General features: G+C 25.1%; 3 protein-coding genes across 3 annotated transcripts; 2 read left to right on the top strand and 1 right to left on the bottom strand.

Moving 5' to 3' along the window:
* Nucleotides 1–2,329: 2,329 nt before the first annotated feature.
* Nucleotides 2,330–10,888, bottom strand: LOC114128420 (tafazzin). The gene is made up of 4 exons (XM_027992934.2): nucleotides 10,361–10,888; nucleotides 10,164–10,289; nucleotides 9,951–10,099; nucleotides 2,330–4,504 (listed from the first exon to the last, which is right to left on the bottom strand). Exons 1-4 carry the CDS (start codon nucleotides 10,485–10,487, stop codon nucleotides 4,109–4,111), a joined length of 798 nt encoding a protein of 265 aa, XP_027848735.1. The 5' UTR covers nucleotides 10,488–10,888; the 3' UTR covers nucleotides 2,330–4,108.
* A 5,431-nt stretch (nucleotides 10,889–16,319) lies between these two features.
* LOC114128419 (uncharacterized) lies at nucleotides 16,320–20,695 on the top strand. Its single transcript, XM_027992933.2, has 6 exons — nucleotides 16,320–16,497; nucleotides 17,115–17,480; nucleotides 18,109–18,350; nucleotides 18,969–19,068; nucleotides 19,173–19,277; nucleotides 20,126–20,695. Exons 1-6 carry the CDS (start codon nucleotides 16,357–16,359, stop codon nucleotides 20,333–20,335), a joined length of 1,164 nt encoding a protein of 387 aa, XP_027848734.2. The 5' UTR covers nucleotides 16,320–16,356; the 3' UTR covers nucleotides 20,336–20,695.
* Nucleotides 20,696–24,528: 3,833 nt separating this feature from the next.
* On the top strand, nucleotides 24,529–26,152 carry LOC126555940 (uncharacterized). The gene has a single exon (XM_050211082.1). The coding sequence runs from the start codon at nucleotides 24,656–24,658 to the stop codon at nucleotides 26,135–26,137; it is 1,482 nt and encodes a 493-aa protein (XP_050067039.1). The 5' UTR covers nucleotides 24,529–24,655; the 3' UTR covers nucleotides 26,138–26,152.
* Nucleotides 26,153–26,611: the final 459 nt, after the last annotated feature.

Below are 26,611 nucleotides of genomic sequence, written 5' to 3' on the forward strand. Positions count from 1 at the left end.
TCTTATCTTAGTAGTCTATAGTACTATAGTAGTCTAAATCATATAATTAAGATAGTTTTTGACAACCCAGTAATTGATTGGGTAGGTATTAGATACAATTTTAGATTTAAATGTTACTAGTGAATAATACAGTATGCTAGTAGACAGTAGTATTATTATTTTTTATTTAGACAATCTTTTAAATATAATATTTCTAGTATTTTATTGTTTTAAGTAGTTGAATTTATCAAAAATATACATCTACTATAATAGGTAATTATAGTAGATATCAGGGGCGGACTGGAATTAAAAATGTCACCGGGATTTAGAATTAGAGAGGCCACATCTATGTACTTATTGGTTGCACATAAAAAATTATTTTTTATTTAATTTTGGCAACAACGACCATTGGCCCTGATAGGTATAATTGATTATATTTATGAAAACAAAATTATATCTTATTGAAAAAAAATTATTTCTTATTAAATAATAAACTTATAAAAAAAAAATGGGTGGAAAATGTCCTACTACGCCAAAAACAATCGGTTGTGGTGGGGAAATGTCCGGGGGGAATTGTCCGCCATTCACTAATTATAGAGCTTAGGCTCTTTAGGTATATTGCAATCGGAAGTAAAAGACAAATATAGAATGTCACAGCCGCGTGTATTACATTTGACTATTGTACAACATAGAAAAATAATCTCTGCAGCAGAACCACTTTTATGGTGTTAGCTATAGTATTACAGCGAATTGACCTTGATTAAACTTGAAAGTAAAAACATTATCCGTATTTTTATTTTTTTACGATATTTCAGTTATTAAGTGAATTCATGATTAGTATATATTATTATAATTAATATTATAATTTAAAAATGCATATCACCATGAACAATAACTAACAAGTGTACATTTTTTTAACATTAAAATATCGTAAAAAGTAAACGTACAACCATACAGATAATTTTCTTACTACTTACCTAAAACTTTGTTTTTAAATTTTAAGTTTGATAATAGTCCAATTCAAAATATGTTAGATGATTAAATATAGGTATATTTAAGATATAAAAAAAAATTAACAAAAATTTTGCTAGGAAAATACGTATTTCGAAATGTTTGAGTATCATACGATGCATTATATTAGTTCAGCTACCATACCAGATTTATTACGTCTTATTTTATTTGGTATTTCAGTATATTATTTTATTTTATAAGTTACCGCGTATGGAATAACTGAAGATATTAATTATTATAAACAAAAAATATGTTATGAGCGCAAATCACATTTGGTTTGTCCAAATTACAAAGACAAATTACCAAAATGATTAAAAAGTAATTTAGATACAACTACGTATAGCGTTTTATGCCTTTCATATATATAATACATAATATTTTTATTATTAAAAGAATATATTAAAATTTGTGTATTATAAATAATACTGTATGTAAAATATTTTAATGGTTCAAAGAAATGTTGAATTGAGAAAAGAAAAACCACTTGTCTTTACATTTTAGTAATAATAGTATATGATTTTTTTAGACTTACTACTGATTTAGTAGTTGTTTTGGCCAGTGGCTTTTTAAACAGCATGATAAGTATATACCTACTGTTATAGTTATAATCGAAAAGGAAATAAAAGCCATACCATTAAAATATCTAATTTTCATTTATTATTTATCATTATCAACCACAAAATGAAACTACGGTAGAAAACATGTAAAAAAATAAAATTTTTTTAAAAACTGATTAGTGAAGCTAAATTATCTGAGTTATTATAAAATGAGACAGCACTATTATCATACATACAGTGTCCAGTGAGGATTTACTTAACCATTGCAATATCGAATAATGGAGATAATTCTGTTTTTTTTTTCATAAGATTCACAGAGACAAGGACTACAAGTATTTCATATTTTGAAAACTATTGTCTATTGTTATTGATGATCATCATTATATGGGTTTATTAGTTACCTAATAATGATATAGGTGATTAATATGAGTCAAGCAGCTAAGTTTATGATATGGTATTAGGTTGTAAAATATTAAATAAGTATTAAGTTTTATAAAAGAATTTTGGCAAATTGATGTAATTAATAATTATACAAAAATTACCTTTATTGTCTAGTTAATTATATCATAAACTTTTATATGGTCTTACTCAAACAATAATTAATATAAAAACCACTATTCTATAATTGAAACTCATTTTGTAGCATAATAATTTTTCCTTAAAATGCAATTAATATATATTGTACACATTTAATGAGTACTTAATACAGTATTAAAACAGAAAATTGATTCAATTCAGACCTGTTAAAAGACATTTTATTAAAAACTAAAATGCAACAAGTATTAAGAAGTAAGTTAGTATTTTATTAAAATAACAAATCATAAAAATCACATAACTATATTCTAATTATACAATACCTATAATGTATGCACATAATTATTTTCGTTGCTCAATTACTTAGTCAATATTGCAGAAAAAATATTTTTAAGAATTGAAGAATAATCCAAACACAATATTCTTTGATACAGTATAAGAAAAATAAAGTATAGTTAAAATATATATTTTAGGTATGTAATGATTATACTACAACACCTTAACATTTTATTAATTGAAGAAAATATTATACTTAAATTTAAATAGGGTTTTTTTAGTAATAAATAAATTAAGATTTATTTGAACAAATATATGGCAATGTATTTTAGGTTGTGCGTAAATGTAGAATTTAATAAAAAGCACAATTAAAAAATTGAAGTTGAGCAAAATATTCCAGTCCACAACCAAATGAATAGTAATTAATTATTGACCTCCTGTAATCATAAGTTTTTATATGCACACTTAAAATATTGTTAACTGCAATTCAATATTTTACAGTTTAATATATTATACACAATTGATACCTAAATATTAATAATTTTTATACAACCATGTAAATTAAAATTAATAAATGATAATTTAATACAACTAGCATTTTAGCATTTGTTAACAAAACATCTAAAAATGTAGGTAGCATTATTATTAATTTAAGTAATTTTAACATTTTAAATAACAAATTTGTAAAAAAAATTATTACAATTATAATATTATATTAAGTAAATACATAATATTATAATTGGTTTTAAATTAGGTGATAATATATTTTATTAAATTACAATGTGTCCCGAAATTGGTAACCAATGACCACATTGTTGATTTAAAATAATACCGTGTAACACAAATAGATTTGACACTAAGCTCAATTCTTAAGTCAATAATAAGTAAAAAAAAAAAAAACTTATACTTAAAAATGTATTAATATTATGTTGTAATATACAATATACTATAATAACTTTAAGTATAACAATGATTATAAATGATCTTGAGTAGAAAAATACATAAGTATTATAATTAAACTGAATAAAAATAAATAATAATACAAACACAATATAATTTGCATTTGGTACACAAAATATTGGCAAGAGTTACAATGAATTTATATAACAGCTAAAAGAAAACAAATTAAAAACAAGTCTCATACCTGTTTTAATGGCAAAGTATGTCTTAAAAAAATTTTTTTTTACATTCCCAGAAGTAGGTATTAAGAAATTGACTAATCATGCTTATTATTGAAACAACCATGATCAAAGTACCCATTCAAAATAAGTACTAAGTAAATTTTATATTAAAATATAGTTAAATGACTTTCATGTAATTAAGTATAAATTATTTTGAATAAATATCATTCACGTATACTTGATTGGACGGAGGTTATTGACTGAAATGTCAAATATGGATACATTTTTAATTTAAAATATTTAATAGATACATTTATGAAAAATATTTATTGAAAAAATAATATATATATAATATATATAATTGAGGACCAAATGATTATGGTTATACAATTAAGTTTATACATAAAAATATGTGATATTCAATAAACTACTTATTAACAATACTAAAACATAAAGTTTTATGAATTATCTGTAAATTATCTAAACAGACATAATTTGTTAATATTCATACATAACACTGTTAAGTATTTCTGTTTTTTTTTTTAAGCTTTTGAAGACATTCCTTGCAAAATGCATTTCTTGAAACTCTACTCTAAAGTATTTATATTTCAATCATTGCAAGCCAGACTGTCAAGAATTTAACTTGTTGTGTAACAATATTGTGTCTTTTTGCAATTTATATAATTCTTCTTCAATTTTTTCAGTAATTAATCTACGGGCTTCCTCTTCAGTCACATTGGATTCTTTTAATTTCGATACTAGTCCATTTAAATCAATAGGCTCACCAAAATTAAATGTTACTTTACGACCAGTTCGTAAATAATATGGTGGTTCATTAGGCAATATAGTTTCCATTCCTACATGACAAATAGGTACAACAATAGGCAAAACAGGGGATTCATATATCATTTGACCAACTCCCCATTTAAGGCGTATGTAGGTTTTGCTCATATTAACACGCCCCTCAGGGAAAATATGCAGCCATTTACCCTTAGACAACAGTTCTACACCAAACTTAACTGCCTCCTGTAACAAAATGTACACTAATTATATTTAAGAAAAAATAAAAATACATTAGTTTTAAATTTTGAATAAAGTAAGGAATGTATTTATAAATTTTACCAATATTATTATTGATTTAAGAGTTTATATTATCTTAAATTCTTTTTTCTCATAGAAAGTGCTCCAAAATATTCATACAATTTTATACATAAATTGGATACTAGATAGCGAGCTAGATAGTAAATGGTACTTAAGCAAAGATAATTTATGTTTCTATTCTTATTAGTTATTAACAATCTATCCTGATGTTGAGAAATCTTTCAGAAAAAACATTTCCTAGTGGAGCACAAAGATGCTTAAATGATAATTTTTGTAGTTCAGAAAAGTCACAATTCATTCTCCAATATTGGAACATGTTAGTATCTGGACTAATATTTTGCTTGTTCAAATAAGATTGAACTTATTTTTTAGCACTAATATTAGTGTGTAGTTTTTTAGAAAAAAATATTCGATATCGATAATTATCCATTCTTCCAATTTTCAAAAAACTGATAGAACCGAAGAACTGAAAATCAGTACCAGCTCATCCAACATTTTGACTTTTTAAGCTTTAATAAATATTATTTCACTTTTTAAATGATTTTTTTCTAAAAATTTCGGTAAAAAATTCTCAAGTTAATAAAAGTTGAGGATATTTTTGGTAATAAACTAGAAGTAAAAAAAAATTTATCAAATAGGCTTTTTTTTATGAATAATAGAAGTTAAAAATCTTATGACATTGGATATTTACCAATTTACCTGTAAATAAACTATTTCTAATTATTTATTGATACTTTTTTTTCTATTAATGTTGATAAAACTATTTTCAGTGGGACAAAAAGTTTCTTATAAGTTATTATAACTATTTAGGAATATTAAAGTTATTAAATGATACGCATAAATGTTAACGCATGATTTATATTTATAAGCTATAACAATTTTAAGTTCAAAATTATGAAAACTTGCAAATAATTTTGTTACTAAAAATGTATAAAATGTTCAGTGTTTATAACTAAAGATTGAAATTTAATACAAGATTTCTAATGAGTAGTTCTTACTGCAACTGAAAAATCTTAATTATATATAAACACAGTTTATTTTTATAGACACTTTAAAATAAAATATTTTGAAAAAAAAATAGATATTAAAATAAAAAATAAATATTTTAGTTAGGTTTTGTAATTTAAAAATATTGTCCGTGGCTAATTAAAACTTATATTATTATATTTTATCAATACAACAACATTTTAAAACACAATATTTTTGTAATATTTTAATTAAACCAATCATATAACTAATATACTAAATAAAAGGAAAGTTATAAACAATTCTAACTATAACTAAAAAATTGTTTAAAATGATTGTGTTAAGAAACATTAAGCTACGTAAATTGAAAAACTTGAATTTTTTTATAAACAATAACAATTTTTAATTATATGATTTGAAACCATATTTCTAACAATATAATATTTAAAACAATCAAATTAAACAGTAAATATGAGTATATTAAATAATATTGGAGCTTTATAATAGCAAATATTTAAAACAAGGGGCCATCACTTAAAATATACATTAAAAACATTAAAAAAACATATTATAGAAAAAATAAATAAAATAATATTAAATTAATAATAATAATAAATAATTTATTTACATAACAATAATTTAAGCTGGTAAGCATTGATTATATAGATAAAAAAGAAAATAACTAAATACCCTAACTCTATATTATAATAAGATATTGTTATACAAGGCGATTCATCAAACATCTTCCAAGTGTTTTTTCTTTTAGTTATATTGTCATTCAAGGTCTGATTTTAAAATTTTAAAACATTTTTAACAATAATATTTGAAATAATAGAGTTATCATACTATTTAAAGAGAAACCCATGGTAATACTAACCTTTTGTTTTTCAAATAAGATTTATATATATTTTATTTTATACATCAGTAAAACTTCTCTGTAACAGAATCGCTAGGGACCAGCAATTTTTTCTGTTATAAAGAGTTTTCCATTACAGGGAGGTAGAATTATATTGTATTATTTGAACCGGGACTATTGGCATTTTCCATTTTAAGGAGGATTCAATCTAATAAAGGGTCTGTTATAGAGAAGTTTTACTATAGTTTTGATAATTTTTGTAAAATATTTATGTATTTAAATCAATATTTAAAAAGACACATATTAAAGTTTATGTTCTAAGAATAATAATCTATGATAGTAGTTAAGATACCCAGCCAGTGATATGTTTAGTATAAGCTAATTTGTTTGGGTCAAATTAAAATTATTTTTTTTACAAAATTAATTTTGATTTGATTTTTTTTAAATAAGTTTTAATTAGAAAATGTAAATTGACATATCTTTTTACAGTTAATACTATGGTCTATGACAAACTGTATACTCAAATATAATTTAAAAATAACTTTAGGAGAGATGGGGTAAAAAGGTAACAAATTGAAAAGGGTCTATAAGTGGAGATAACCTAAATATTTCACTGCATTATAGTTAGTACACAAATAATTTAAATTTGTATACATTTAATTTCTATTTAGTCATGTTCTTATAAGTGATTAATTATTATTTAGACAATTAGCTATTAAAAATATTTTAATTTATACTTATAAATCATATAAAATCGTTTAAAAAGAAAACAATACAATATATTATATCCATTCTGTTTGACCAATTCTCTTATCTAACTTTTTTTTATATAAATATTATAATATTGTATTTCATGTTATATGTTTATTATATAAAACATATCAGATATCTATTATCCTAATTATATAGTTTGGAACTTGTTTGTTATTGTTTCACCACCAACTCACATAATATTATCACTATTATTTGAAAGTTTTGAAATACTGTATAAAAAATATCATAGTACAACAAACAATAAACAGTGATAAATTGTATACAGGTTGGTGATGGAGTGATATCAAACAGATATAAACTATCTATTAAACAAATAGTTTAATAAGTTGGAAACTACTTGATAAAATTTTGATTTAGATACAGTAATATTTTCCAAAAAAATCATTTGCTGAATAATTAAAAAAAAAAAAATGGTGATTCTTATTCATTAAACAAATGTTTGTACTACTTAAAACACTTCTTAAATGCCACAAATATTCAATAATACAAATACATGGTCTTTTAGTAGGTATGCTTTAAATATTTTAAGAGTCAGAAAATAAATTGAATATCTGTATTATTAAGAAAAAAAAGGTAAAAAATGAGCACGCTAGGTGAATCACTCTGTATGTTAAAAACATATAGACTATAATCAACATTTATTGATTATATTATTTATAAGAAAGATTAGATTAGAAGTTTACATTGGTAATATTACCTGGCTACTTATACAAATAGATATAGTCATTATTAATAACAATCTCAATTATAAAATTGCTGTATACATATATAATACAGGGTGATTTTTTATCATGTACCAGTCAATGACTTGGTAAGTATTAGGAATTTTAAGATAATTCTTTTTTTAAACTTTCTAGGTTTTACTGTTTTATAATTTTAACTGTCCCCCCCCCTTATAAGATAAAGCACTATAAACTTATGATTTTAAAATAGCAATACCTATTTTTAATAAGGACAATTTATAAATATATTAAAAAAAAAAATTTTAACGTTTACAGTACATAAATTGAGTATCTGTTTGAAACTTATGAACATTTAAATATTCATTCGATTTGCTGCTATTGGGCAATTTATATTTATTCCTATTTTATAGTGCATAGAATACAGATTATAGACTCAGTGTTCGGGGTGGGGTAGTGATATCTAGAAAGGTTTGATTAGTACGACCATTATTATACTTATTAGTTCTTATCAGTTACGGCCGTTATGGATATTGTTAAATCGACATAACATTTTGACTTCTGAATTTTACTTTAGGGTTTGATAAATAACCCAGTAGCAGCAAATTGAATGATTATTTAAACATTCATAAAATGCAAACGGATTACTCAAATTAAGTACTGTAAACGTTAAAATTATTTTTTTAAATATATTTATAGATTTTCGTTATCCAATATAGGTATATAGTTATCAAAAATTGAATATAATTAAATTAAACTATAAATTAACTCTTGCTTTGCATTCAAATTATCATTACATATCTCCTTAACTACATGGGTGCCCATAGATAACATTTTAGGGGGGGGGGGTCAAAAAAAAAAAAAAAATCTCAAATGTAAGATAATAAAAATAATAATAATATTATGGTAATATTTATTGAGCTACAAATTCATATTTTTTGTCCAAGGGGGGCAAGTGCCCTATCTTGCCCCCCCCCCCAATGAACGCCCATGCTTAACTATGGCAACTATGCAAGGATATTATAGGAGTAAAATACAAAAAACATTTATGTTATAGAAGAAAATGAAAATGAAATAGTTGTTATTATTTTGCTAACTATGAAAATTAAAAATGTTATTAATCTTTATTAATATAGATACATTTTGTAGCTTGATAGAACGTAAATTTAATTTGTTAATTAATAATAATGTGTTTTGTACTTTTATAGTCTAATAGATAAATTACTTATTACATTACTTAACATGCTATATTAAAGAAATTCTACATACTAAAGTACAACAATTAGATGCTAAAATTTAATAAACATCAACTATTCAACTATATCTAAAAGAATTTCTATAATATATATATTTTTTTAAAAAGTTGTCCATAAATAATATCTATTTAATATGAATAAATTAAAAACTGATTAATAATAACTACATCATAAAAGTAACAATTGCTTAATTTGCTTAATTTTCTTCTTGTTAACTATTTTCACTAAGTACCTAACATTAATAATAATTTATTAATCAAATAAAATAAAAATTAATGAAAATCAGACTATAAACAAATTTTATCTAATTAAAAACTGTAAAAAAATCAATCAACTAAGGTTCAATATATGTATATATATATATATATATATGACCTTTAATGACATACTTAATAAATCAATAACATACTTTTAATAATTGTATACATTTGAATAATAAAACAATCCATCAAAAATTCATTGTTAAGAATCATAATTTATGCACACATTAAAAATATAAAAAGTAATTACCTAATTGAAAATAAAAATGTTATTAAAATATACTTAAAGACCAAAACCTATCTTAACTGATAGATGGATAATAAATATACCTACAAACTAAGATAGGGGAAATTTATAACATAAAGTTATAATTTATTAGGAATATTTTAAACATAAACATAATAATCAATATACCTAATCATTTAAATTAAATTTTTTTTTCTAGTTCGTGTTATTTTGCTATCTTTAGAATTTAATGATATTTTAAATTTATTTCTAACAATCTAACTACCTAGGTAGGTACAATTCCATGATAAAAAAATCAAAATAATAATTTACAATAAAAAAATGTAATTTACCTGATATACTCCAGCACCTCGAATCGTTGGCACACATTGACCAAGCATAAAAAAATGTGCACAGAATGGATTTGTAAAGCATATGTCATTGGCGGCCAATGCCCAGCGCATTTTATTTGACATTATTAAATTCTTCCAACCAAGTGCAGCTAAAAAAGAAAATCCAAATTAGAGTTGACAAAAAAGTGAAGTGAAAAATGTGCATCTACTTACCCCAAATACCAGGATCATCAAAACAAGAATCATGGTTAGATACTGTGATGAGAGGTACGTGCTTAGGTCGATTGATCGCTTTATCGAACGAGACGAGATTGTATACTTTTGCCTTGTTGAACCATTCTACAAAAAACACATAAGGCATACAGGAGGAGCTCTTTGCACATGTCAAGATAATGGACGCGGATACTCACTGATGAAAATCTTGCTGAATATACCGACGGCAGCTAATGTGATGCAAGACGCGACGTTCCAAAATAACCGTCGATTCCTGAGTTTTGGCAAAACCCAATCAATGTTGTACTCTTTTTTTACGACCATGGTTGGTTATAGCGTTTTACATTGGATCAGGATTTTTCTTGAAAATATCCGTTTTTACGACCTTTCTGGTCGCGTGTTACTACAACGAGTAGCGCGCACGATTTATGAGGGCTCCACTCATCGATTCGTTAGGTACCGCATACATGAATAACAAAATATACCGAACCACGCCGTAAAGGTATAACTACTATCCTGAATTCGTGAATAATAAATGAGAACGGCAGTTACGAGGAATAATACGTAATAGGAAAGGAAAATTAATAATATATAATATTAGGTACGACGACGACAATAGAGCCGAATAGCGAACGCGGCGACGGCCGACCACCACACTGCAGTGGCGAGTGGAATCACATATTGGCAATATTATGCACTGTTATTATTACGCACGGCAGCGGTCGTTATCACTTATCTCATGGTCGCGGGTTCCCCGTGGTAGTTACGACGGTAGATAACAGACACGTCGAATGAGCGCGCACAAGTGTTCCCCACCTTGAACTATGACGGCACAAGCAACAAAGTTTAAAACATTTTCGACCGTCAAAAAATACGTACGAATATAAATATTGTAAAAACGTATAAACGACCGCCGACGGCCGACCGGCCGACCCTGATCAAGTGTAAGTAACAGGTTGACGGTAATGTTGGTTACTGCCGTTTCCTGGTTTTGACTTTACAGGCCATCCACCCCATACAAGTTCAACTGTTCGAGGTAGGAAATTACCCCCGACGGCTACATTTTCATAAGATAATAAATAGGTACCTAAATACCTAATAACATTATTAATATTATATAATATTGTGTACAAAATATGTAATAGTGAGTACTAAATAAAAGTATACCGACCGATATAAAATGATAAAATATAAATTCTGTCAAAAAAAAATCAATTACTAGTTTTGAAACGTTTTAATGTACATAATAATATTTTAGTTACATAATACGCCAAGTAATAGTATTCTGATCTTAGATTTTATGATTGACTAGCTGACCCCGTGCACTTCGTTGCCCGTTAATAATACCAACTCTAAATATGATTCAAACTCTGTTTAATTTGCTATTTGATATTTTGTTTAACGGTGTTCAAAACGTAAACGTTTTCATTGACCATTTGGAATCTCAAAAGAATGGTGCCAAGCACAACTTTAAAATCCTTTCATATTGTACACTAAATTTGTAGTACGAATGTACCGTGTGAATTGAAAGTCTCGATCTACATTGGTCAGGCTCAACGTTTATCAGTAGGTAAGTGAGTTATTCAAGTTATATTATAGCCATTCCGTTTGCTGTTGCCCGTGAGATTCATCTCTTATGATTATGCAAGCAGTATATTATCAGATAGGCAATCCACATGTGATGGATTGCGGACCCCTATACTTAAGCTTATAATTTCTAACCCTTAAGGCTCAAAATTATATCAATTTTTTTTTTTTAGAGGGGGAATACAACAAAATATCTTAAATTATTTGAAGATAAATACTTATTTTACTGGTGAATATCGAACGTCGTAAAACTTTAAACTTTTATTTATGCATTATTTTAAAAACTTACAAAAATTCTTGAATTAATTTTTCTTTTCAGATTTTAGGTAAAAAAATAAATTATGAATTCTGTCAAAATTCTAACTTTAAACGTTCATAAAAAAATATCACCATAGATTTTTGATATTTTTAATAAAAAATAAAACATTTATGAGGAGTTTCATAATCGATTTTCAAGCATTTTTGTCCAGTGAATACATAATAATTTTTAAGCAAATAAATAGAAAAAGTTTAAAAAATTTTTTAATTCTTATTCATATAAATAGGTATAGCTGAAAAATAATCAAAATATTTTGAAAATTATGTAAAGATTTGGTAAAAATTTGAAATATCTACAGTTATTCGTTTTTATTAAACCAAAAAACCAAACCGGTTTTGTCAAAAACTGAAATTGTGTAAAAGTTCTCGTTTTTTCTTGACTTTTAGTTTATTTTTCCCGATTATTTTGAAAAATATTAAACATTTTTATCTCTTAAAGTACCAACTATTGAACTATAGATCCAATTTTCTTAATTAATGTTTCTTATTAATTCAATTTTTTATTATTTCAATAGTAGCATAATAAACATTTAAAAATCCTACAACTGAAATAAGTGAAAAAAACAAAAATAGCATTTATATGTATAAAAACCGAAAAAAGCAAAAATAAATTGGTTTATTTAGAATCGGTATGACGTGAAACGAACTTATGTATGAAAATTAGATTTCTATCTCATGTATAAAAAAGAAGCATATGCTTTAAAATCAGAGCCCTATTTATTAATAATAATTTGGAAACAGTTTATTTTATTACTATTTGGTACATAATTAATAATGAAATAAATACTTAATAAGTATGCGTTTACGGATTTACGTTAATAATACATGAAATTGTAGTGCGTTTTTTATAGTATGTATATTATAGATACCTAATGAATATTATATTATATTATCTATATTATCATTATTATAATAATGTCGTAATATCGTATATTTTTAGAGCATGATCGTGATTCGTGGTAACTGGTAAGGAAATGAGAATACCGATTATAAAAAAACATAAGTGTGTAAAAAATTATTCAATTGTTCAATGTCACATGATCTTTTAGAAAGCTTAATTATAATAATGAGTATTGAGTCCAGTGGCGTAGTTATGATTTTGTTCTGGGGGGGATATATAATTAATTGGTTAAATACAAAGTGGGGGGCTCAATAAGTCAATGCATTAAACATTAAAAAAAAAAGCTCTGGGGCGGATCTATCCCCATATCCTCCCCCCCATAACTACGCCACTGGTGTTGACAAATAAATATTAACTAAAATTAACATTAATGATATTATTGATAAAAAAATTAATGTATTAATATTATGAATGAATACTTTTATTAAAAAATAAAATAATATGAGAGTAAGAATATACGAGTAGGTACGCACTTGTTTTATAAATGTATTCCGAGCGAAGCGAGCAAAATAATTTTAGGCCCTTAAATGGCTGTTATAGTTATTAAAAATAAAATAATTATAAAGAAGAGATACTTAGCTATCGGATAGGTATTTACAAATTTACAATTACCTATATAATACTTAAAATACTTTTAACAATCTAAACATGATAATGAAATAATAACGAAGATAACGAAACAACTTCAATTTGGATTTTGTGAATATTTATTAATCGATAAATATATAAGCTGTGTTCACAGTTACGTCGTATTGTCACTTTGTGAGCAGTGCGCCTCTCCTAAAAAGACTTCTCATAATTTAGTACTGTTAAATTAACTAAAATATAGTCGATCGCTAGATCCCTATACGCCACACGCCCACACTTCCGGCTTTGGTCGTATAACCCAACCGTTCTGCCACTTGTAAGCCTAATAAACTTATATGATATATGAATTAAGAGAATGTATTTATTTATGAAAGTGAAAATTGAACTAATTTAAAAATTTGAGGATTAATTTTAAGTACAATAATTGTGACTATATGCGTAATCATTGACCACTCCTTGTTTAGTTATAAAAATTCTGAAATTTGTACGATTATAATTTATTAGGTCATATTAAGTCTAGGGTTATTTTTACAAACTTACGAATTATTTAAATAATTTAAAATACATGATAACAATTACAATATTTGTTTTTCGCTTTAGTCTTGTGCGTATTGATGGTTAATCGAAGCGAAACTTTATAATGACCAACAACTAAATTGTGTAAGCCATTTGATTTAATTTCCAGTTCTTTTTTTTTTTTTAATACCTAAGTACCTAACAATTATTTTATAGTTAATGATGTTCCTATGTCCTATATATATTATAATTATTATTTTGTTGTCATTAAACAATAGAATTCTTGTCAGTACAACAGTGTTTAAAATATGTGTAATGTAGGTAATCAATTTATTATAGTATACTAAGTATACTTTGGACAATGAGAAAATAAAATATAATACATAATCAAGGTGAATTAATTTACCTTGATACTAATATTAGGTTTTTTCTTTGATCATTATTTCAAACATTCATCAAATTTTATTAATAAGTATGTATATCACATAATTTTAAATATTAAATACCTACTATACATTTTAGATGGATATAATGTATATACATTATACATATTTATTTATTGATTTTTATGAACGAAATCAGAAATTTAAATCAGAAAATTCTGATTACAACCGATTATAATTAATAGAACACAAGTTTATAAGTTCTTCTCTTTTAATGTTTTTATATAAGTACCATCCTACCTGCATATTATTCTTATAAAAATGTAACTGTTCAGATTTTATTTCAGTATTTCAGTTTTTGTTTGGACATCGATAAGTTTTGATTGAATAATTTTTTCAGTTAAAAAACAAATTTTAAGCAAAAATGGAAAAATTGAATGAGAAAGTTGTTTTAGTAACAGACGCTTCTTCTGGAATTAGATTTGAGACTTATAACTTATAAGCAATTGATTGGAAAAGGAATGCTTGTTGTTGTTTTGATATAAAAGATAATAAACTTCAGGTACACTGTAAATTAAGTTAAATTTTAGTGTTAAACTTTTAAAATCTATCTCATAGGTTTAAATAAATATTTGTATTTATGAATCAATTAAGGTTCCCATATAATAATATATTTCGACGTGTTCCGTTCCAGTCCGTAGCCATGGGTGAAGGGACAAGAGGGGCATTATCCCCCTGAACCCAATCATTGCCTCTTCAGGAGTAATTTCCGGTGACAAATTGAATATCCTCGATACATTATACATTTTAAAAATAAAAAGTTTCCAGCAGTTTTCAAAAAAATCACAAAAATGAAAAAAATGACGGGAAAACAGAGAGTTTTACGCAAAACCAGTTTTCAATGGTAAATTATCCCATATAAATTTAAAACTTTTTATTAATTATTATTGACATTTATAAAATACAAAAAAATGAATTAAAAATATTTAAAAGAATATCAAAATGATATATTTTTCGTTAAAAATTATTATACTTATTAGAATACTATGTAATATGTTATTGTTTTATTATTGTGATGCGCAAACGACAACCGGTGATAATATTATACTCAAAAATATTAGGTTTCCCGATGTAAACAGTCCTGAGTCCTGACTCCTGGCTCAACTAACTACCTGAGCAATATTTTTCTTATTTATATGATTCCTGAAATATACCTATCGTTCCACATTAATATTTTACTGTTTATATTTTCCTGGTTTGATACAGTTTTGAAAAATATCATTTCAAGAATATATTCATCCTTGAAAATACTATTACTATAGGTATCCATATCATGAAAATAACAATTCTTGTTTTTTTCCTGTTAAATAATGTCTTGATTTATATAGTCCTCCCGTAAAAGCAAGAAAAATGTGAGATATATATAGGAGTATTTTTTTTCGAAACAACAATTATATTGATAACCTTAACTATACATATATTCACATCATGGATATATGGACACATATAATAATACTGGATACATTATTCATAAATGTATTTTAGTATAAGGTATTCTAACTATTATCCGTATAGTTTATGCTAAACTTAAAATCTAATTTATGTTATTATGATTTTTGTTGACACTTAATAAGTTTACCTAAATATTTTATTAGAAATAAAAATAGTATACAAAATATATACTTACATACAACTTCGTTTGACAGTCAGAACTATAATACCAAATATCTATTTTAAATAATAAACACTACCTTAATAGTTCATTCTGTCTACAACCCTCTTATTATCTTAAATACCTCAAATAATATTAGTCGTTACTCTTTTGTTAAACTGGATTCTTTAAAATAAACCATTTTTCTCTGAATGTTCTTAACATCAAGTAATCGTTAAAACAAATAAAATGACATTAATTGAAAATAAAAATTACCATCGAAAATTTTATACAATACTTATGACTGTGGCATTTTTCTTAAACACTAGTCAATATGATTGTATTCCAAAATTTTTAATGCATTTTTATATTTTTGATTGGATGATGTTCGTGAGTAATATCAATTTTATAATGCTATTTTTATTTTTACCAATACAATAACCTAACTTGTATGTACCTACATAATACTAAAACACATTTAGTGTTTACACTATATTGGATTTTATGGAAAAGTATTGTTTTTACACTAATATGTGTTTTTTCATTTTTCGTAAATATCATTACCATTTGGAGCAGAAAAATATTTTCAATTTTGAAGTTAGTTTTAAGTAAAAGTATCTAAATTGTTCACTTTTTACTTTTAACCTTAACGCAGTACCAGTAAGATCAAATTTGCTAATAAAAACTACTTCCAAAGTTAAAAATTTAAAAATTTTTCATAACCCAATAAAAGGCCAAAAAGTAATGATATACGAAAAACACACATCATTGTAAAATCAATACATTCTGTTCCGAATCTTAAAATATTATGAATGTGTTATTTAAATAGTATATACTATATAGGTACTAAATAGAGTTATTTCAAAGTGCTCATTTGAGGTTTACAAAATATTATTCATCAGTACTTAACAATACTTTTATCTCGTAATACATTATCATGATTAATAATACATTTTGTCTTAAAATAAAAATAAAATAAAAGTTGTACATTTTGTATGAATTATTAGGTAACTTTGGCTGCAGGATACATTTTTTTCTATGAAAAGCCAGGAATGTCTTTAGGTATGGAGTTAATTCAATACATGATAGTTGGAATACTTTACACTTTGATTTTTTTGGTATTTATTTTAAAAAATGAAGCAATTATGTCTAACTATAATTTTATACAAACCAAATTTATTCACTGGTCTAACAAAAAATCATTGCATCCAAACGCAGTTTATAAAAAAAATATAGAAACAGTTAAAAGTTTAGCCATACCTTTAGCGACATTATCATTGTCTATTGCATTTGGGCCTTTAGTATCAACCATAAACGATATTGGGAAACTACCATTGGATAACCGAGCACATTTCGTCTTATTTTGGCCAAAGGTAAGTTAGTATAGATTACTATAATTAACGATTAAGTACCTATAGTACATATTGTTTATTGATTCTAATAATCTAAACCTTTTAGTCAACTGATTCCGTTGTATAAGCCATAAGGGCGAGTTATTGCAGACAGCCATATTATCATCATTCATTTGTATTTTGTATAATTAAATCATCATCGTTTTACGTTTAATGAGAAAAAATGTAGTTATCCATCATAAATTATAATATTTATTAAATACGAGTAAGACTTAATCTTAATAAGTAATTATTAAACATTCATTCGGATGTATCGAACTTTTCTTTGTTATATTAAAAATATACCTATTAGTGAATATTTTTTATTGTTATAAATCTGTAAAATAATCCTTCAATGATAATATTTTTATTTCACTATTAGTATATAATATTCAATGTTCAATATTTATCGTGTTTGAATTTATTTTTCAAAAAATTAAAATTCTCATGTGTCAAGTAGGTAGCATTAGTACCTATTTATTACACGAAATAAGGTTATAGTACACATAATAAATTAAATAATAATTAATATGCTTAATATGTCTAATTATATAACTTTTAAATCGTTATTGATATTTCATATGTATTTATGGATATTTTTATATTCCAGATTGTCGATACCAATAAAATTAGTATGTATGGAATCATTTATGCAGTGCAAGTCTTATTCACTGTTATTTTATACATTTCATCTTTGTCATTCAACTTGGGTTTTATGGTATTTTTGAACGAATTAACTAACCAGTTTGAAATATTATTAGATGGAATTAACGATGCATTTAAGTATAAGAGAGATAAACAATTTCAACCACTTTTTATTGATTGTATACGTCACCATCAAATAATTATTAAGTGAGTAACAATAAAATATTATATACCTATAGACCTATATATTTATTATTTTAAATCACGTTCAAGTTATCAATTACTCAATTATATATAATGTTTATAATACGTATTGAATGCATTAGAAATAAATACATGATAGTTGATTTTATAATGTATCATTGAAAAATATGTCTAATATATTTAATAAATAATAATTTATAAATAATTTTATTACATTTTTCATGTTTAGTAATCTAAAACTCTATTTTTTAGTCTTTGGGTGGAAAATAAGATGTTGGTGAAATTATATGTGTTATTTTCATATATGTAGACTGTAGTGTAACTAGTGTAAGCAAGGTAGACATCAACGGGATAATAAGTTATTTGTATTTTATGAAGTTATTTAGTTTACTTAACTTAATTTTAGCAAATAAGCTATTAAAAACTTTTGAATTTAATACAAACATAGTATACTAAAATACAAGGACTACATCGTTATGAAATCAATTAATACGCATATAACAATATCTCACCCTTATTCACTCTGTACTCAGATTCTAATTTATAATTTTATAGAGTATCGTGTATTAAACATTCTAACTCTACTAACTAAAGGTAATTTTATAACTTACTTTGTTTTAGATTTTTAGATGATTTAAAATCATATTTCAAGTGGGTCATCCTTATTGAAATAATCGTAGTTCAAGTAGTGTTGGCCATCCTTATTTATAATTTAACAAAAGTATAGTATCTGTTAATCTATTATTTAAATCTAATTTTTGATTAAATAGAGATGAATCATAATATATTTTATAAAAGAATAATATTATTATGTATTTTTAATAGGTAAATGCATCCATTGGTTATAAGGTGAAAGTTGCTGGTTCATTATTGTTTAATTTACTCCCAATTTGTTTTCATTGTCACGTCGGAGAAGTCATACTAAGCCTGGTATAATATATTATGTTTACTATTATTTTAACAAAATTAAATTTTATTCTATAACTTTCTAACAAATGTATATCGTGGATACTCCACAGATACGGGGTATCTTAAGGAAACTCACAAATTGTTAAATGTTTTGCACGTACCTTTTAAACTTTTTCTGTTTTTTCTATCATGACGTATAATAAAAATCTACTTTAAATTCATTAGTGAGATTCACTAATTTTTAATTTTTTTATTTTATTTAAAATGTTGAGTGTTTAGACTAAAGTTAAAGCTTAGCATAATTTTGTTTTCTCGGAAATTTTATTTTAATTTAACTCGTGATATAACACAACGATTATATGAATAACTTAATTTTAATTTAATCATTATGTACAATATACAATGTATATTGTACATCCGTTATTATATCATATGGAAAACTTAAAATATGGTAAAACAAGAATCGAATTCTTTAATATGAAATGTTTATTCTTGTGGGCCATTATTATAGCCAAGAGAAGTCCTATTACCGTAAGTTTTCAACGAATTTTGTAAACGTTTCATTCATTACCGTATATATTTACAGATTAAAAGTTGTTTTTTAATTTTGATTTGTACAGTTCATATATTGTATAATAGTTGGTTCTATAACTTTTAAGTTTGATGAAAGTATTTTTTTGGTTAAGTTATGACTATAATCATCAAAATCTGTCATAATATTCTATTCTTAGTTATAAACTCATAAATTATAATAGTATTCGATTATTCACAATTGTATATGCAATTACATAACTACATTATAGTAATTATACTAAATAAAAATATCATATTCACACCTACAAATTATTATTACATTTTTATGTTTACAGCATACACGTTTGTCAAATCATATTTATAACATGGTGTGGTACGATATGCCCAACAAAAACAAACAACTCCTCGTGATTATGTTTCAACGCACTCAACGAGATCTGACATTAAGTTCAGCTTTGTTTTCGAACGAAAGAGCATCCAGATCGTTGATTTCCAAAGTTATCAAACAAGTGTACACAATTCTAAACGTATTATTAAAAACATAAATGGTCAACGCCTTAAGATTTAATATAGATAAACAACAACCAAGTACTTGGACATAGATATTTATATAGTAGTGTGCATTTGTGTATTATATAATATAAACACTCGGTAAAAGAATATAAAATTTTATTAACTGTATAAAAAATGATAATATATAAATTATAAAAGTATTAATAACTCTTGAATTTATAATTTCATGAATCTATTATCTATAAGCTTATAAAAAGAAAACAAATCAAATTTACATAGGTGCATAATTGTTATTTTTTAATTTTGAATAAAATTTAATTTTGAATTGCATACTCTGTCCGATTAAATTAAATTTATTGTATTCAATTGGAAATTTATGATATATTATAAACTATACAATGAAAATATTGTAAGAATGCATGCTATAATTTTTTTATAGAACAGAAAATCATATGCATTTATATTATATTATATTATGTATGTATATTACCGATTTCTATCAAAAAATAATTGACACCTATTAAATTAATAATTTTAAAAATTGTTCAGTTTACGATTTCGTTATTTGTTTCTTCTCAATGAAACAGTATTACAACATAATTACTTATTAAATTCTGTAATAATTTAGTAAAACTTAAATAATATTAATATGGGAAACACTTGTAATTAATAAAGTTAATATAATTTCACCTAATTTTTCGGTTAACATGTTTATTATCTTTAGCCTCTAACAAGTCTAACATTAGATTAGGTGGTTGTGTGGCATTTTGTTAAAAAATTAGAACTATTAGAAACATATTTTAGGTATCTCGTGAAATAAAAACTATGTTTTACATATTTTTATATTGTAATATTCATGTGTTTCACTTATTACAACGCGGCGTCTTGGATAGTCAATTTATCTACTTCACTGTCGTGAGTACAGATATAATATTATAATATTATGCCGTATTGCTGTCATTATGAATAGGTTGAATAGGTATGAATCTGTTTCTGACAAAATGGTAACTATGTTTCGTTGGCTCTGTATAGTTTTCCAAAAAATTTAATTATTATTTTTATTTTAGTTATTTAATATTATATTAAAACATATTAATTTTCTCCAACAAAACATGGATCAATGTCATATAAATAATATTTTATTTCATATTTTTCATATTATACTAAAACATTTATTTTTTCCTGCAAAAAGTAAACCGATGTCATATAAATGATTTTTTATATTATATAGGTATATATTTTTTAAATATATCCAACATTATTCTCTTTTTTTATAATATGATATAATACTATATATCTTTAAAAACGTTTCCTCTAGAATTTCTATCGAAGTGTTGATTGTAGTAAAACAATAAATTGGGATGGCTTATATCAAATTGACCCTTAAACTTTCGATGAAATGCTTCGGGTGCATTCGTAGTCCTGATATCATATGATGGACTTTCTGCCCATAGGTATGATGGAAAAGAACTATTATCATTTATTATCAACGAAAGTCTTCAAAATATAATGAGTAAATGTTTCAGCTGCGTAAGATGCATCTACCATTAGAGCTACGTTTTGTAGGCACTCGCCTCGCCACTGAGATATCTAACTGAAATATTAAAAGGTTCTTCTTGGCGTGAAAAAATTGTACATGTATACATTTTTACATAATACATGTAGGCATGTAATAAGGAGGGAAAAATATAAAAATTTAATTATAACTAACTTTAAATTGTATTCATTAAAAAAAATAATTTAATCCAAAAATAAATTTGCTTATGTGTTCCAAGATTTCCCTTCAAAGTTCAAGTTTTAATTATACGTTATTGGTGTAGTAGTTTTAATTTGTAAAAATGTAATTAACTCTCATAAAAATAACTTAACCAATAAAATATATATGTATAATGTATATGTTAATAAATTACCATTTTAAAATGTAGAAGATAATATTAAAATATATAAGTTATATGTAAATAAATATGTCATAATATCGTGTGTTGACAATTAATGTGTATTATTATCCTAATATTTTCTTAAAAATTTGTTATTTTAAAAAATGCAGTTAAATTTTTTACGAAATAACTATGAAGGAGTATATACATATAACAGGTCACTTCATGTAAAATTTACAAAGAATACGACCACTGCCTACAACCTCATATTATCATACGTTAGCTGTGTATCGTTTTATTATTTTTTTTTTAAATATGATTCTTCTTTATTCTTACTCGTGAAGTCCAACGAAAATCGTAATTATTTAAATGAAGAATACTGCTGTTAACGAAATGAAATTTTATCAAATACTTATAGCAATAGCTTTCTCAGTAAACACTGGCCATCCATATAATTATATTTTTCAATACATCATATATCTTGGAATTTTTAACTATATTTTATCGGTGAGCAATTTTCAATTTTTTTTCGACACTTTTTTTGATTTATTACTTTCTAACATTCAGAAACGTACATCATCCATCATACTTTTTATACAACTATCAACTATAAAATAAATCACATACATTGTAGACTTATTAATTTAAAAATTAATGCTTATATCATAGTAAAAATTAAAATACATTTCAATTCAAATAATTGTATTTATTTAAGTTTTCATAAAATCTAAATTGCATGCGTGTAATTATGATTAAATGGATGAGAACTTATAACTTATCCAGGCAGATGTTAGATATTATATACTTGTCATTGTTGCTATAAAGTGGAATTAGTTATCAGTATTTTAAATATCTTCCTATGACTACTAATTATACTATTAGTTATTACACCTATTATAAAATCTTTATTTATAAAGATCTTTTTATTTATGTTTATTTGTTAGCTTATAATCGCACCATTGTACATTATTTGGGAAGGACAGACTATGTCCATGATAATGGAGTTAATTCTTTACATAATATGTGGTATACTTCACTCATCACACTTAATAGTAATTGCTTTAAATAAGCAATCCATCGTAGCCACCTACAGTTTTATACAAACACATTTTTTCAACTGGTCAGTAAAAAGAGGAATGGATCCAAATGGTGCTTATAAAAAGAACATTAAAAAAATTAAATATTTTGTGACAATTTGGTCATTTTTGGGATGTACAATAATGTTTAGCCCTTTACTTTCAACAATTGCTGATTTGGGTGAATTGCCCTTAGATCATCGATCACATTGGAATACGCATTGGCCCATAGTATGTAAAATAAAATATTTATAATAAATTATTATAAGTACAATAGTAAAATATAATTTTACATAAAAAGTTTGGTTATTTTAATGCAATATTTTTTAGATTAAAGATACACTACTGTATTAGTATAAATAGTATATCTATAATACTAAAATGTAATATTATTATGTTCAGTTTTTCAGTATAAATAACTTATATACGTATGGATTTATCTATTTGCTGCAAACAATACTCGCTGTATTTTTAATTACTGCAACTGGAGCAATGAAGTGTGGATTTATTGTCCTTTTGTCCGAATTAAATTATCAATTTGAACATTTATTACATGGTTTAGAACACGCATTCAATCATAGAATGGAACAAAAATTCAAAATTATTTTTTTTGACTGCGTTCGTCATCATCAGTTAATAATCAAGTAATTACGCTTATTACTATACTTTAAGGCGTGAGTATAATAAAATATTATGTATATTTTAAAATTGAATCATAATCCTATTTAATATAATCGTATAAACGGGAATAAACCGTAATTGTAAAATAAAAATCAATAATTAAAGTTAATCGATTGATTTTTGGTAACTTAGGTTTTCAAGAAATTAAGTTATTAATAATAGGTAATATGTAAAGCTCGGATGTTTATGACTTAGCATATTTTTTTCGCGCAGCCTGAATTACACCGGAGTGGGATATAAATTTGATTCATGAAATCTATGTTACAAATAGGCAAACTTATTTTGCATATTTTTGCATATTTGACATTTTTGAGCATATAAATGCATATATTGATCATTTCAAGATTTAGTGGCATATTTATAATATTTTAAACATAACACTTTATACGAACGGCTATAATTTGTTGGAAAATAAAAACTCATATATTTATATCACTATATATACATGAACGTCGGAATCGCCTGTCGACGATCATTATCTTATCGCCTATCGATAATATACGAATTTTAGGTATAGGTAAGTAAAACAGTATAGATTGACTGCTTTCAGTAAACTCTAAATGGTGGGTTTTATCTAAGATTTCGACTAGTTAATATTTTTGTTGACACTAAATATATTTTCAGTTTGCTGCAGTCCGCATATTGTATAGTGTATACTGTGTTTATTCAATTATACAATTTTTCTGATACACATTTTTTTAAAATATATATTTACAAAATGCCGAAGTGTTCGCCAAGTTTAAGTAGTTATGTGAAAGAGTTTGGGGAATATGTATTTAGTTCCGATGGTAAAATATTGTTTTGCAAAGTGTGTGAAGTTAAAGTGTCTGCAAGTAAACGATTTTTAGTAACTCAACACTTGAAAACGGCGAAGCATGAGCATGCAGTAAATCTAAGAAAAAAACGCGAACAAAGTACAGTTCAACCGTTATTAACACAAAATACAAATAAGAAAAGTGATTTTAACTCTGATCTTACTGAAGCATTACTGTCAGCTAATATTCCACTCTACAAGGTAAATAATTTTAAATTTAAAGAGTTTTTAGAGAAGTATACTCCTAAAAATATCCCCGATGAATCGACCTTAAGGAAAAATTATGTAGATGATATTTATAAAAAAACTTTAACTAAAATACAAGCCGAGGTATTTAATCGTAAAATTTGGGTATCAATCGATGAGACCACGGATGTAGACGGTCGCTATATAGCCAATGTTATTGTGGGCGTACTTGATTCTGAAGTTCCTAGTAAAGTCATGCTTGTTAATTGTGAACATTTAGAAAAAACAAATAGTACAACAATAGCTCAACTCTTCGAAAGATCTATGAATTTAATTTGGCTCCAAGGAGTAGAACACAATAATGTTTTATTGTTAGTTAGCGACGCCGCACCATACATGGTGAAGGCCGGATCAGCGATTAAAATATTTTTCCCTAAGATGCATCATGTAACTTGTCTTGCTCACGCTTTACATCGTGTAGCAGAGCAAATCCGTAGTGATTTTCCATTGGTTGACAAACTTATTTCGTCTGTCAAAAAAGTGTTTCTTAAATGTCCATCAAGAATAAATATATTTAAAGATGAAGCACCAGAACTAAGTTTGCCCCCAGAACCAGTGATAACGCGTTGGGGGACGTGGTTGAACGCGGCTATTTATTACTGCGACTCATATAAAACAATTAAGAAAATTATAGAAAAATTTGATCCCGATGATGCTGTTTCTATACACGCAGCTCAAACAATTATGAGTGAACGTAGAGTTGAAGCTAATTTAGCTTTTATTAAATCAAATTTTTCATTCTTATCTTCGGCTCTAATATCTCTCGAAGAAAAAGGGAAATCTCTTTCCAGTTCGGTTGCCATTATAAACGCCGTTTCAGAAAAATTATCAATTGCAGCTTCATCGCCTCAAGGTAAATCAATATACACAAAATTTCAAAAAGTTTTGGACAAAAATTCTGGGTATAAAGTATTGTCCCAAATTTCTAAAATAATAGATGGCAAAACTGATTCGTTTGATGGACTTCCTGAAGCTATAGAAACTATCGACATTGTTAACTTTAAGTACGCACCGGTCAACTCTGTAGACGTGGAGCGGTCATTTTCAGTTTACAAAAACATACTATCAGATCGTCGGAGATCTTTCAAATTTGAAAATATATCTAAAATCCTTGTTATACAGTGTAATCTGAATATTTAAATTATGTAACCTAAGTAACATGTATTTTAGTTGATATATATATATATATATTTATAGGTAGCATTTTATTTTTATTATGTATTTTGCAATGAAGTTATTTTAAAATCAATTACAAAAAAATGTTATTCTGTATTACTATTATCTAATTTTTTTAATTGTTTCAAATAGATATAATATTTAGTACACATTTAATAGTGTTTGTTATTTATTTTGAATTAATATTAACACATTTTTTGCGTATATTTTTTTGCATATATTTGTTGTATAATAGGTATATTCAATATACTTAAAGGCATATATTTGCATATTTTGAATTTTTTTAATGCATATTTTAATAAAATGTTGGTCATTAACATCCGAGCTCTAGACTAATATGTGTTATCACGTAACAAAAAACAAATGTTATACATGTCAGTTTGAATTTATTTTTAATGTTATACATTAATATAGTATATATTTATAAATGTTATTTAC

This window comes from Aphis gossypii, chromosome 1, assembly GCF_020184175.1.
Source record: "Aphis gossypii isolate Hap1 chromosome 1, ASM2018417v2, whole genome shotgun sequence".
Classification (NCBI taxonomy): domain Eukaryota; kingdom Metazoa; phylum Arthropoda; class Insecta; order Hemiptera; family Aphididae; genus Aphis; species Aphis gossypii.

Bases quoted from the DNA above. Each gene is read 5' to 3' on its own strand.
- LOC126555940 (XM_050211082.1), top strand. From the start codon at position 24,656: ATGCCGAAGTGTTCGCCAAGTTTAAGTAGTTATGTGAAAGAGTTTGGG.
- LOC114128420 (XM_027992934.2), bottom strand. From the start codon at position 10,487: ATGGTCGTAAAAAAAGAGTACAACATTGATTGGGTTTTGCCAAAACTC. The intron at 10,290-10,360 runs GTGAGTATCCGC...TGTTTTTTGTAG, and splicing joins ATTCAGCAAGATTTTCATCA to AATGGTTCAACAAGGCAAAA. The intron at 4,505-9,950 runs GTAAATTACATT...ATTTTGTTACAG, and splicing joins GAGGTGCTGGAGTATATCAG to GAGGCAGTTAAGTTTGGTGT.
- LOC114128419 (XM_027992933.2), top strand. From the start codon at position 16,357: ATGACATTAATTGAAAATAAAAATTACCATCGAAAATTTTATACAATA. The intron at 17,481-18,108 runs GTAAGTTAGTAT...TTTATATTCCAG, and splicing joins TCGTCTTATTTTGGCCAAAG to ATTGTCGATACCAATAAAAT. The intron at 19,278-20,125 runs GTATAATATATT...TTATGTTTACAG, and splicing joins GAGAAGTCATACTAAGCCTG to CATACACGTTTGTCAAATCA.